This window comes from Schistocerca cancellata, chromosome 7 (assembly GCF_023864275.1).
Source record: "Schistocerca cancellata isolate TAMUIC-IGC-003103 chromosome 7, iqSchCanc2.1, whole genome shotgun sequence".
In the NCBI taxonomy this organism is placed as follows: Eukaryota; Metazoa; Arthropoda; class Insecta; order Orthoptera; family Acrididae; genus Schistocerca; species Schistocerca cancellata.
Window position 1 is genome coordinate 32,444,689 of NC_064632.1, and position 13,807 is coordinate 32,458,495.

The window sequence follows — 13,807 nt, forward strand, 5'->3', positions numbered from 1 at the left end:
TGTTAGCAGACACCTGCACCACTATTAATGCCAAAGGTAGCCACACCATCCTAATGGGTATGGTCATCATACATCCCACATTGACTTCTGTTGTTATTTTGCACTGTGTCACTTGTCTGTTAACATCGACAACTCCATGCAAACGCTGCTGCTTTCCGTTAAGGCCATCAGCCACTGCATTGTCAATGGTGAGAGGTAATGCCTGGTATTCTTGGCACACTTTAGATACTGTGTATCTTGCAGGATTACATAATCATTCTCGAAATGGAATATCCCTCTAGCTCTAACTACCATTCACTGTTAATTCCACTTGTGCGGTCATAATCCCATTGAAACCTTTTCACACGAATCACCTAAGTACAAATAATAGCTCCGCCAATGCACTGTCCTTTTATACCTAGCATGTGCAATACTACTGCCAACTATATATGTGCATAAACTATCCAATGACTTGTCAGCTCATTGTATGTGCCACAAACCAATCAGCTGCAGATGAGTAGTGCCCGATTTCCATTTTTGTTTAAATGAAGTTAACTGTTATTCTAACAAATTGCGACATGGTCACAGGAGCCGGCGAAAGTGCTCGCTAGGCAATGTGATCTTGTACCTGATGCCTACATTGCTTTATTAATGACTGAATGCCTCTCGCATGTGTATCTTGCCCTGTTGTTACATAGCATAAAGTGCATCACTTATTTGCTCCATTTTCTACCATCTTTCATTTTACTCTTGCATTTGATTTTCCCTTCTTCTTTTATATAATACATTTCATTAACAAGCTATTTGTATTAAGCAACTGTTACAATATTTTATTATACTTTTCTTGCAGTGGCATGTCACAGGGTATATGAGGCTCTCTGGTGGTTAAGTTACTCCGGCTTCTAGCCTAAGCTGCGTTCGGGCGGCTGCGCTAAAAGATGTCGCTGATCATTAACTTTAGTCTTTTGTTTTCATCCTTTTTCGCTTCTTTCCTTAGTTATTCTATCAAGTTTATGTTATTTAATGAACTCTATGAGCATTTGATTGTGTATCTCATTATTCTTATCTAAAATGGCCACCAGAACATCTCCGAGTCATATATTATCACTTAACCATTTCCTTTTAACAATTTTAAATTTAACTTTGAGTTTTTAATTATTACACTTCATCCACTGTAATAACTTATACATTTGGCAAGCCCAATACAGACTTTACTATTGTACTCTTTATTTCTTAAATACTGTACAATCTTTATAACTGACGAATATGTGTAGACTTAGAGTAGTGACATCTAATGAGCCATAAACATATGTTGTGGCTACTATATGCAGTCTGTTATGATCAGTAGTGATAGAGGCAGTGTGGCTTTGCCAGAACTGTGGCCTAGTTTACATAATATTTTACATATGTGTGATGATATTATGCTGATTTTGAATATATTTTGTGACACTGTCACTACGGCTTTATTACACACACACACACACCCCAAAAAAGTTTTGCATCACCTCAGTTCTCAGAGTTCCAGAACCTGTACAGAAAATTGGAATAAAGATCAACATAAACATCTTTTCCGCCCTTTTTATTGCTCGTGAAAACCACACATTGCATGTTGTACCACCATAAAGCGAGACCTTCAGAGGGGGTGGTCCACACTGCTGTACACATCAGTACCTCTAATACCCAGCAGCATGTCCTCTTGCATTGATGCATGCCTGTATTTGTCGTGGCATACTATCCACAAGTTCGTAAAGGCACCATTGGTCCAGATTGTCCCACTAATCAACTGTGAATTGGCATAGATCCCTCAAAGTGGTTGGTAGGTCATGTTGTCCATAAACAGCTCTTTTCAATCTATCCCAGGCAGGCTGGCCACATTAGTTGAGCAATGTCGTTATCCTGTAGGAAGTTATTCACAAGATGTGCACTTCCATGAAGACGAATGCCTCACCAATATGCTGCCGATATGGTTGCACTATCGGTCAGAGGATGGCATTCACGTACCATAGAGCCGTTATGGCACCCTCCATGACCACCAGCGGCATACGTCGGCTTCGCATAATGCCACTCCAAAACAGCAGGGAACCTCCCTCCACCTTGCTGCACTCGTTGGACAGAGTGTGTAAGGCATTCAGCCTGACTGGATTGCCCACAAACACTTTTCTGACGATTGTCTGGTTGAAGGAATATGCAACACTCATTGATGAAGAGAACTTGATGCTAATCCTGAGTGGTCCATTTGCATGTTGTCGGGCCCACCTGTACCGTGCTGCACGGTGTCGTGGTTGCAAAGATGGACCTCACCATGGACATCGGGAGTGAAATTGTTCATCATGCAGCATATTGAGCACAGTTTGAGTCTTAACACTATGTCCTGCGGCTGCACAAAAAGCATTATACAGCATGATATCATTGCTGTCAGGGTTCCTCCAAGCCATAATTCAAAGGTAGCGGTCATCCACTACAGTAGTAGTTCTTGGGCTGCCTGAGTGACGCATGTCATCGACAGTTCCTCTCTCTCCATATCTCCTCCATGTCTGAATAACACCACTTTGTTTCACTCCAAGATGCCTGTACACTTCCCTTGCTGAGAGCCCTTTCTGGCACAAAGTAACAATGCGGGTGCGATCAAACCATGGTATTGACCATTGAGGTATGGTTGAATTTCAGACAAAATGAGTTGTCTACATCCTTCCTGGTGGAATGACTGGAACTGATCGGCTGTTGGACTCCCTCTGTCCAATAGGCGCTGCTCATGCACAATTGTTTACATCTTTGGGTGGATTTAGTGACATCTCTCAACAGTCAAAGAGACTGTTGTCTGTGATACAATATCTACAGTCAATGTCTGTCTTCAGGAGTATTGATATGTGTATTAGGACATGTTATAAAATATGTTTGTCTCATCATACAAGGTGACAATTATTGAATTATATGAAAAAAATGTAAATTAGTTACAAACTGCAGTGTGCACACACTTTATTCAAAACGTAAACATCACTACAGATATTCGGATTTAGGTTATGACATGTTCGATATGCCTGACATCATTGGCGATGATGTGGTGCAGAAAAATAATGAAATTCTGCATGGCCCACTCAAGTGTCAGAACATCAATGCTGTTGATGACCTCCTAAATGGCTGTTTTCAGCTCAGCAATGGTTTTGGGGTTATTGCTGTACACCTTGTCTTTAATATAGCCCCACAAAAAGGAGTCATATGTGTTCTGATCCGGAGAATATGGTGGCCAATTGAGGCCCATGTCAGTGGCCTGTGGATACTCCAGAGCCAGAATGTGGTCCCCAACATGTTCCTCCAGGATATCAAACACTCTCCTGCTTCGGTGGGGGTCGAGCTCTGTCTCACATGAACCACATCTTGTCTATACCAGCGTCACTTTGGATAATGGGAATGAAATCGTCTTCCAAAACCTACACATACGGTTCGGTAGTCACCACACCACCAAGGAATATTGCACCAATTATTCTGTGACTGAACACTGCACACCACACAGTCCACAGTCACCCGTTGAGGGTGAAGAGACTTCTTAATCGCAAAATGCAGATTCTCAGTCCCCCAAATGTGTCAGTTTTGGTTACTGATGAATCCATCCAAACAAAAGTGGGTTTTATCGCTAAAACAAACCATACTAATTCCCATTATGCCCCACGGCCAAGCTTGCAGTTTCAACGCCCTAATGCAAACCTTTCAGAAGTTATGATGATTTTATTTCATATACTTCAATAATTGTCATCCTGTATTTTACAGGCATGCTTTGATAGTCATGAAAATAGTAATTTTTCTTTAGGGGATATTTTATTGTTCTAAGATGTAATCTGTTGACTAGTTGTATTTAGTTTCCAATGTTTTGAAGCAGATTTGAAGATGGTCATTGCTGACTGAAACCAGTAGTCTAAGGACCAAACTGTTATTCTTTCATAAACATCAGCATGGACATGTGATTGTTATGCTACCAATAGAAGAAAAACAGCAGTTATTTATTTCAACTCGGAAAGTGGTATTCCCCTGCTATCCCCCTTTTTCAACAACTAGCATTCTTGCCACATTAAATGTAGCCTATGTAAGTACACATTACACTCTAAATTCCTTTTACTAACACCTGCCCCCAATATTAAGTAAGCGTTTGCCAAAGAAATGCAATCACCTGGTATTTTGAAGAGGAACCTGTCTGCGACTGTATGTATAAGACGATTCTTAAAAAGGTAGGCCTTTGATATAAAATAATACAAGTCAACAGGAATAGCACCATGATAGTAAACAATTAAGGCAGGTGATTCATCTGGGATGTTATCCATTCCATTGACTTCATAACCTGGAAATAAAATAGTATTATTTAACTCCAAAATATTTCTGCAATTTAGGTATGTAAAATAATAGCTACCTAACAGAATAAGCAAATACTGGTTTACTACATTTTTAAAAATATTTATTACACAGAAATAACACGAATAGTAAGGAAATTTAACATTTTTCTCTATGTACCTTGCTATGTCAATTTGTAAATACATCTACGCTGTATATAATTGTAGGTACAGATACCATAAGCATAACTAATGTTCTCAAACTGATGGCTTACCCAAATATTATGGTGCTTTATATGGCGTGGTACAACAAGAGGGAGGAGTTGTTATGTTCTGTGTTTCTCTGACCCATGATAAGATTACCAACTCAGTTGTCTGAGTGCAAAGGGGAAGATGGATGAGAGTACAGATTTCCATTCAATCTAGAGTTCTGACAATAGACATGCTTGGTAATTTTCATATATAAAAAGCATTTCCAGCAATCTACAATGATATTAGTCCCACAAAATAAGTTCCAGTACTATCTGGAAATATAAAAATTACTATAATTATTTTAAAATTTCCAGGACGAATATAGGTTACTTCTGTACTGGTGAAACGAGTTTTAGTTTTATTAATATTTATATTTCAGTGGAACGTAAACTGTTTTTAGAGGCTATACCAATTATGGTTGATCACATACTTGTGGCTACGGTCTTAGAAATAGATATTTCTTATTTAATGTTATTATTGCTTTGAATACGTATTTTTAGTTTTCTTACTCATTCAGTATATCTAGGTAAAAAAAAGACTTCGGATTTCCTGAGTCTCTAGTAACTGAAACCTTACATATTTTGGTTAGCTGAAAGGGATGTCGAGTGCCTTTGCCATGTCCCGTATTTTGTGGCTTAGAGGAGTGTGACTACTGCTGATTTACTGTGTTTTTCAAGCAAATATGCCACCACTTGTTCACCGATAAAGCCTCCTCCTTTTTCTTTGCAAATTTATGCTGATATATTATCACTTGTTGATACCATCTAACATACAAAACAATGAAGACAATTTGCCTAGCATGTATCATTTTAAAAGTTTCATACGCTGAAGTGCCAAAGAAACTAGTTTAGGCATGCGTATTCAAATACAGAGATATGTAAACAGCCAGAATACAGCACTGCAGTCAGCAAAGCCTACATAACACAAGAAGTGTCTGGTACAGTTGCTAGATTGGTTACTGCTGCTACAACGGCAGGTTATCAAAGATTTAAGTGAGTTTAAATGTGGTGTTATAGTTGGTGCACAAGCGATGGGACACAGCATCTCTGAAGTAGCAATCAACTGGGGATTTTCCCCTACAATCATTTCAAGAGCATACTGTGAATATCAGGAATCTGGTAAAACATCAAATCTCTGACACTGATGCAGCCGGAAAAAGGTCCTTCAAGAGCGGGACCAACGACGACTGAAGAAAATCATTCAACGTGATGGAAGTGCAACCCTTCTGCAAATTGCTGTATATTTCGATGCTGGGCCATTCAATGACTGCACGACACAAAGCTTTACGCCTCGCCTGGACCCGTCAATACCGCCAGTGGACTGTTTATGACTCGAAAAATGTTCCCTGGTCAGATGACTCATTTAAAATTGTATCGAGTGGTTGGACGTGTACAGGTGTGGACCATTCATGTCAGCAGGGGACTGTTCAAGCTGGTGGAAGCTCTGTTAAAGATGTGGGGTGCATGTAGTTGGAGTGATATGGGACCCCTAATATGTCTAGACATGACTGACAGGTGGCACGTACGTAAGCATCCTGTCTGATCACCTGCATCCACTCATGTCCATTGCGCATTCCGACAGACTTGGGCAATTCCAGCAGGAAAATGCAACACACCATGTCCAGAATTGCTACAGAGTGGCTCCAGGAACATTCTTCCAAGTTTAACCACTTCCACTGGTCACCAAACTCCCCCAGACATAATTATTGAGAATATCTGGGATGCCTTGCAACGTGCTGTTCAGAAGAGATCTCCATCCCCTCATACCCTTACATATCTATGGACAGCTCTGCAGGATTCGTGGTGTCAATTTATTGTGAGTAGCAAATATCCTTTTCATAGTATTGTCATTATTACTTCCTGGATTTTCCATTTTTTGATCTATCCTTTCTGTAATATAGCTGATATCTAACCTCGACTTGCACAGTCTAAGTTTATACAATTATATTTTTGGAGAAATGATGTTTTGTTGTAATTCATATTAAAAAATCAGATAGCTGTCATGGTTCATTGAAATTAACGAGCAGTAGTGTACCTGACAGGCAGTTTTAATAGTAATATCAGATTTTTTTGCAGATGTGCAGTTATGCATAATTAAGTACAGGGTGGTTATAATTAAACTTCCGCTACCTGATGGGGTCCCCATGACAAACATGTGATCATAGAACAATGAAACTTAGTAGAAACATTCAAGAAGAACATGCAGAAGAGAGATAACCAATAAATCATTGAAAGAAACACATTTTAATTTAATGAGAGGGTAACATCTGTTAACTGCGTACCATATTTACATTCCATGTTACAAACATTGCTCACTATGGCAACCATTTGCACCCATGACAGCCTGGAAGCACACTAGAGATTGCTCTGCTGCTGCCCCAAACAATGGTGGACCATGGAAAGTCAAGCTGTTGTGACACAGCCCATGCACTGCTTGAAGGTTGCACACTGCATCCAGTATTCTCAGCCATGGAAACTGTAACTTCTTCAATAATTTGTGGTGCAATTGGCTGTCAGCCTCTCCCAGGAGCAACTCCCAAATCACCAGTTCATTAGAACTTCTGAAGCATGTTCTTCAACCCCAGTGTGGAAAGATTACCTCTGTGTAGCAGCACTATTGCTGTTGTTTTGATAAAACAGTTTACAAGTAAAGCCCTGCTCACCTTGTACAGATCCATGTTGACTCTGCAACTGTAATGCAAACTGATGCTTACGTTTTCAATCCTATGTTGCTCTGCCAGTATCGGTGCCTAATGGCAACTACTAACAACACAAATCCTGCTGCGCACAGTCTGCACCTCAATCCTCTACAGGTTGGTAACCATATGGTAAATAGTCTCACATCCACACTGAACATATGCAAAGAAGATTAGTTTGACCATGGAAGAGCTTACAGAGTTGCAGAAAAACCTGAAGTTCAGAAACTTGGATACATATGACAACTAACTTGCAAAAGCCTACTTACAAAATTTTGAGAACCAGTATTAACTGAGGATTTAGTACTATACAACAACCCTCTATGTATCACTATTGTAGGGACTGCAAAGACCACATTAGACCAATTACACCAAGCACAAAGCATGTAAGTTATCATTCTTCCTGTACTCAATACACAAATGGAATGGGAACAAGCACTAACAAGTGATAAAATGGGAAGTACCCTTTCTATATCTACTCTACATACATGCACTTCACTTCATAGTGGTTTCCACAATATGGATGTAGATTTACATTTTACAGTAAACTTAGCGGTATTTGAGATTATACACAGGAGTGTTAACAGGCTTCCTTATTGCATACCATTTTGTGAATGGAAAAGGAAAGGGGGGGGGGGGGGATGTATGCAGTATACTCTATAAGCTCTACAATATAACACCTGGTGGCTGTTTGTGGGAAGTCAGATAAGTTTTTTTAGATATGTGAAAGAGAAAGAACCCTAAGAGCAACTCAGAAATTGTGCATGGTTTACTCAGCAAATACAAATATGTAAGCCTCACAGCTGATGCAGTTCTCACTACATGAACTCTAATACTTTTGACATAAGCCAAGGCTTTTGATTGTATAGTAAAAGAAATAAATTTTGTTGAGCAACATTCTCACATCGCATAATATTACAATATGTCAAGTGGGTGTTGTGTAGAAATGCCAACAGCAGAGACAGAAAAGTTTTCTCCAATTGCCAATAACAAAGGTCTATCATGCTGCCTCTACTAGTAATGACCCAGATACTGAATTGCTTCACAAACACTCATTTCCTATTCTGTGAACTAACTGAAACATTCTCCTTTGTACTTACCTCTTTAATCTCTTAGTTTTATTATCTTATAATGTGCGTGATGTTACTAAAGTTATGTTGTTATGAACTGATCAAAAATTTTTCCCAGACAGACTCAAGACCCAACTCTTGCCTTGCATGTTCCACTCAGTTTTCCACATTTTTTTTAATCAAAAAAGGTAAAGTACTACCTTAAGTTATGCTGCCTCTAATTTTATATGAACTGTGGTTACAACAAAAATATTCAAAATTACATGTTTACATGAGAAGAATTTATGGTATCAAGTGTTATCTACCATGCCAAAGCCAGCCATGGGCGTCCCATAAGGCAGCAATTGTTTTCCGAGCACCATCCCAGAAGTCTGTCTCGTATGCATGTCGAAGACGTTCCCTGTAATTTTCATGCACACCATGTTCAACTGAAAAATTCTAACAGTAATAAAAGGAGCTGAAAGAAAGAAAGAGAACTTGTCTTTTCTAGCACACAATCAATAATGCATGCATGCACCCCCCCCCCCCCCCCCCACACACACACACACACACACACACACACACACAAACAACCAAACTAAATTACTGGAGCGGGAGGGAGAGAGAGGGAGGGAGAGAGGGGGGGAGAGGGAGGAAGAGAGAGAGAGGGGGGGGGGGAGGGGGGGAGAGAGGGGGGAGAGAGGGGGGGGGAGGGAGAGAGAGAGAGAGAGAGAGAGAGAGAGAGAGAGAGAGAGAGAGATGAGGGGGCGGGGGGAGAGGTTAGAGGAGAGTAGGTTGTGTACTAATATTAGATGGAGAACAAAGTTCAAAAGGTACTGTGATGACATGCTTTTACAAGAGCACTAATGTGCCACACAACTGTCTGCAATGTGCTTTATAATTTTTCATCTGTTGTTCCCTTCTTCAAATTTCCATTGTTATAAAATACTGAACAGCTGTACCAAGTATCAAAAATTTGAAAGGTTTCTTGGTGTTTTCAGTATGAAACGGCAATCATCAATTTTTAAGTTAAGTGATTACACATCTTTCATAAACCTGGAAAAACGAGTTTTTGTATTATTCTTCTAGGATTGGTCCCTCAATGGTTCGTTAACTAATTTCTCATTAGATATTGGGCAGTAGCTTGGCTTTGACACAGATGGGGAAGAAATTGGGTGTTATCTGAATGTAGGGTACAAGTTAAAACTTTGTTGAAGACCAGTACTATCTCCACTGTTTTTTATTTTTCATATAATCAAGGAAAAATGGAAAAATTGAAACAACAAAGAGGAAATACATGTGTAAACAGTTAATTAGGGATGATATGGCAACAAGTCTGAATTATAACAGGTTGCAATTATGAGCTAACACTCCATTAACACACACACACACACACACACACACACACACACACACACCACACACAGTTTATGTATATAAAACATTTCACAAACAAAGTAAAAATAATTCAAAGCATCAACAAATAAACAAATGACAACAGCTGAACAAGAAATTAAGTGAATTTGACTTACTCTAACAGACACTGTTTACATAGCAGACACTTGTTTCTAGACCAGTGTTAAAACCTTGGGCTGACTCAAAAACACTGTCCTTGACCTATCTTTGTAATTCCTTAATAACACAATACATGCCTCCTGAAAGACTTACACACGCAGTACTTCCACCTGACATCTACAATGGATTCTCAATTATCCAACCTAATGTTGCAGACGGTCAAGCTCAATAATAAAAAAGCTGAATAGGCTCTCTTCCAGCCCCAGCTGTACCATTCAAAACACCCTTTTTTATACCAAAACCCAATTTTATAAATATTTAGTGACTTCTTACATAATATATGTAAGTCAGAAGTGTTTGTTAGTACATGAAACATAAAACAATCTGCGTTGTAAAGAATGAATGTATGATTACACATGTCAAAAGTCAGACCTAACAAAAAAGAGGTCTTTTTAAAAGGCTTTGATAGATGACTGTTTCCCTCCTTTAGCCCTCTCCTGTGCTGTAATATCCCTCCACTTGCACAATCAGATGTTGTCAGCTGGCATTGCTTCCTCCTGCTCACTAATGTACTGTTGTGCTGTCTCAACCATCTAGAACCCTTGCAAATGTGGGACGAGATTTCTCCTGTCACCTAAGTTTGCCTCCTCCTCTTGTGTTACTTCGACTGCATCATCATTTCCAGAATACTGTTCTCAGTTAATTCATCAGCATGATCATTTGCCATCCATTGCATCACGTCCTCTGCATCAGTGTTCTTACAGTCCAGTACATTTTTGACCAAGAAAACAATATCATCATTTTCGTATTTCAATTTGGCTTAACACATGGGTTCAAAATTAAAATACCCAACTTCATTGTCTAAAAGACTTTTCATGACTTTAAAAATGATATGTTTGGAATCTCTTCCCACACTTCAGCCAATCACCTTATGACATATAGCAAGTCAATCCTCTTCAGTACACTGACTGTCTTCATTATTATCAATCACCGATAAACAAACTGAGAGGACTTAAGCAATACTTCTTTTTAGCAACTCAAGGATGCCCCTGCTCCATCGGCTGAAAAAGAGCAGTCATATTTGGTGGTTAAAAAAATGCTCTGATATCTCCACCTGTGAGTTCATCACTGGTGGGATGTGAATGTGCATTATCAAAAAGGAGCAACAGATTTCCTCAGTAAACTGTTGATATTCAAATGTTTATCTACAGCTGGTATGAATTCATTTTGGAATGAGGTTTAAAAGACTTATGAATTCATCCATGCTTTCTTTTGATTAGTGTAATGTAGGGGCAGTGATTTGTGATTTTTCAGTTTTAAGCTTCCATGATTATGCTATCACTGTAAAACTAAGCTTGTGGTTGCCATTTGCATTACTCCAAGCCAATATGGTAACTAATTCATTAATTTTCTTGTATCTGGGTGCTGCAGCTTCCTTTTCTGAAGCAAGCATTTTCATTTTCATAGGGTGCATCTTGTAATTTAAACCAGTCTCATCACAATTATACAACTGTTCACCAGAAATTCTTTCTTCATAAATTAACTTCAAAAGGCAGTCTTCAAACAATGATACAGCCTCTTTGTCAGCAGATAAAGCCTCTTCAGTAATGGTAATTTGGCAAATAGTGAATTGTTTTTTCCACCACTCCAACCACCCATCACTGGCAATAAATTCTCAATCTGCTCCTCCTATTTGCCACTGAAATGGCAATGCTTTTTCCTGCAATAGTGACCCGGTAATGAGCTAAACTTTTCCTCATGTCCATGCCTCTAAAATAAAGCTTTCTCAGTTTCTTTATGCTTACCATTCAACATTGTCTTCCTTAATCTTATTCCACTTCCACTAGCTTGGGAAGCACACCACTTTTCTATTTCTGCTTGATTTTTCTTCAAGTCTCCAACACTATTTTTTTTTCCTACTCCTAACTCCAAAGCAATAATTTTGGCTGCTACCTCAGAATCCAATCGCATTGCGGCATGCTGTTTTTAATGCATAGTCACTACAAGTTTTTTCTGTTTATCACCCATTTAATTAAAACACAAAGGACCACACAAAACAACAATTTAACAACACATGCACTTTGGACATATGATACACAATTGAAGAAACAAAGAGCACAAAGTTGCCAACAGACTGCTCTTTATGCATGTTCATCATTGTTAGTGAGAGTTCTTGTAAGTATCATTTGTTGAAAAGATGTTCCAGTAATTTCTTCAATATTTGCAAATACAGTATGCACCTTATAATTGTGACTCCAGATGTGCTAGGTGGAATGAAGACACACAAAACATTTAGTAAGGCCATACAACACTGTGCCTGGTGACCGGTTGCTAAAGATTTGGAAAAGTACAGTGAGTACAATAAATTAATCTCCATTTTATCATGGAGTAATATTAATCAGTAATATCTGATTAACATACTGTCAGCTTACTATGCAACTGCTAAACTGCTAATCATAACAACACCTAATCACTTAGCAATTACTGAAACTCATAAAACAAAATCTTATTAACAGTGTAAACAATGTGATTATTTGGACTATTGTAATATTTATTAAAACACCAAAAGATAATATATGTATATTTGAAACCAGAAACCTGTTAGAAAGTTTTGGATGGGGTACTTTCAGAGCAATTAACAAAAATGTAGTCAGCATTGTTTATCTGTATCATTTCACTAATTTTTCTGTGGAAACAACATATTATTTGAACTTGTATTCCACTTCATATACTTCAATTGTAACCACCAAATGATAACATTTTCTGTAATTTTGAACAACAACTGTGATTATAATTAGCAAAATTACTATATGTAACAATGTTACAATTGGCAGCAAATGTATGCAGCACCTGCAAGTAACTGCACAAGGTGACCAGTAAGATATAAGATTCTGACAAGGACTCTGATGTAACATATAGTACACCTGAAACAACAACAACTGTCTTTATATGACTACTGAGAATCATACAGTAATCCAGCTTTTTTTCACTTAAAAAATATCCAGGAAACAGTATCTGCAGCGAAGCATCAAGAGCAAGATAAGTTGACACTGTTAATTATTATTCTGAAGGTACTAAGTTATACCCACTATATTGCAAGAACTTGATTTATCAGTGATCGTTAACATTACAGAAAGATGATTAACTTGTTTATTTTCTTATAGTGACAACATTTTCTTTTATCCCCAGCATTGCAGTTACACCACAGGGGCCTTCGGCTTTCATGGGCAAGTGCTCTACTGACTGAGCTACACAAGCACAACTCACAACCTATCCTCACGGCCTTACTTCCACCAGTACCTTGTCTCCTACCTTCCAAGCAAAGCTGTGAGGAGTCGGTCATGCTTGGGTAGCTCAATCAGCAGAGCACTTGTCCACAAAAGGCAAAGGTCCTGAGTTTGAGTCTCTGTCCGGCTCAGAGTTTTAATCTACCATGAAGTTTCGCACACACACACACACACACACACACACACACACACACACACCACCACCACCACCACCACCACCACCACCACCCATCTGACACCTACTACAGTGTATTTAATACTTAATTGGCAGTAGATGATGATGATAGTGATAATAAAATTCAGATGGATTATGATTCACACAATCAAAATCCAATAATCAAAAATAATTTCCATTATAGACTTCCTCCTTGTTTCAGGTTCAAATGGGGATCTTTATTTTGGAATTGCCATAAATTTGAAAGGAAACAAAACTTGTACTATTTGTAAGTCTTTCCAAAAATTATCTAATTACATGATTCAAGATTTCTATCAGCTGCAATATCAGAGTAGTCATTCAAATAACAAGGATGCAGTACTATTATGAATAGTGTGAATAGTTGGAGTCAGAAACAATGGCACTCGAGTTTAGGCTTGTTCTGTGTAGATACATCACACACTTTCTGACAGACAATGAGAATTCAGTAATGTTCTGAGGAGTCTGCTGTAAATGTCAGTGCCAATGCATGCATTAAATGTGATCATAGTGAAATG

The 13,807-nt window shown here is 38.6% G+C and overlaps 1 protein-coding gene across 1 annotated transcript in view; it reads right to left on the bottom strand.

The window, feature by feature from the left end:
• The window catches only part of LOC126092486 (transmembrane protein 68), a 120,202-nt gene that overhangs the window by 57,371 nt on the left and 49,024 nt on the right, over window positions 1-13,807 (bottom strand). Inside the window, exons 3-4 of the mRNA XM_049908104.1 lie at window positions 8,621-8,715; window positions 4,142-4,309 (exon numbers count right to left, since the gene is read on the bottom strand). Coding sequence (XP_049764061.1) covers window positions 4,142-4,309; window positions 8,621-8,715 — 263 coding nt within the window. The remainder of the gene's footprint in view (window positions 1-4,141; window positions 4,310-8,620; window positions 8,716-13,807) is intronic.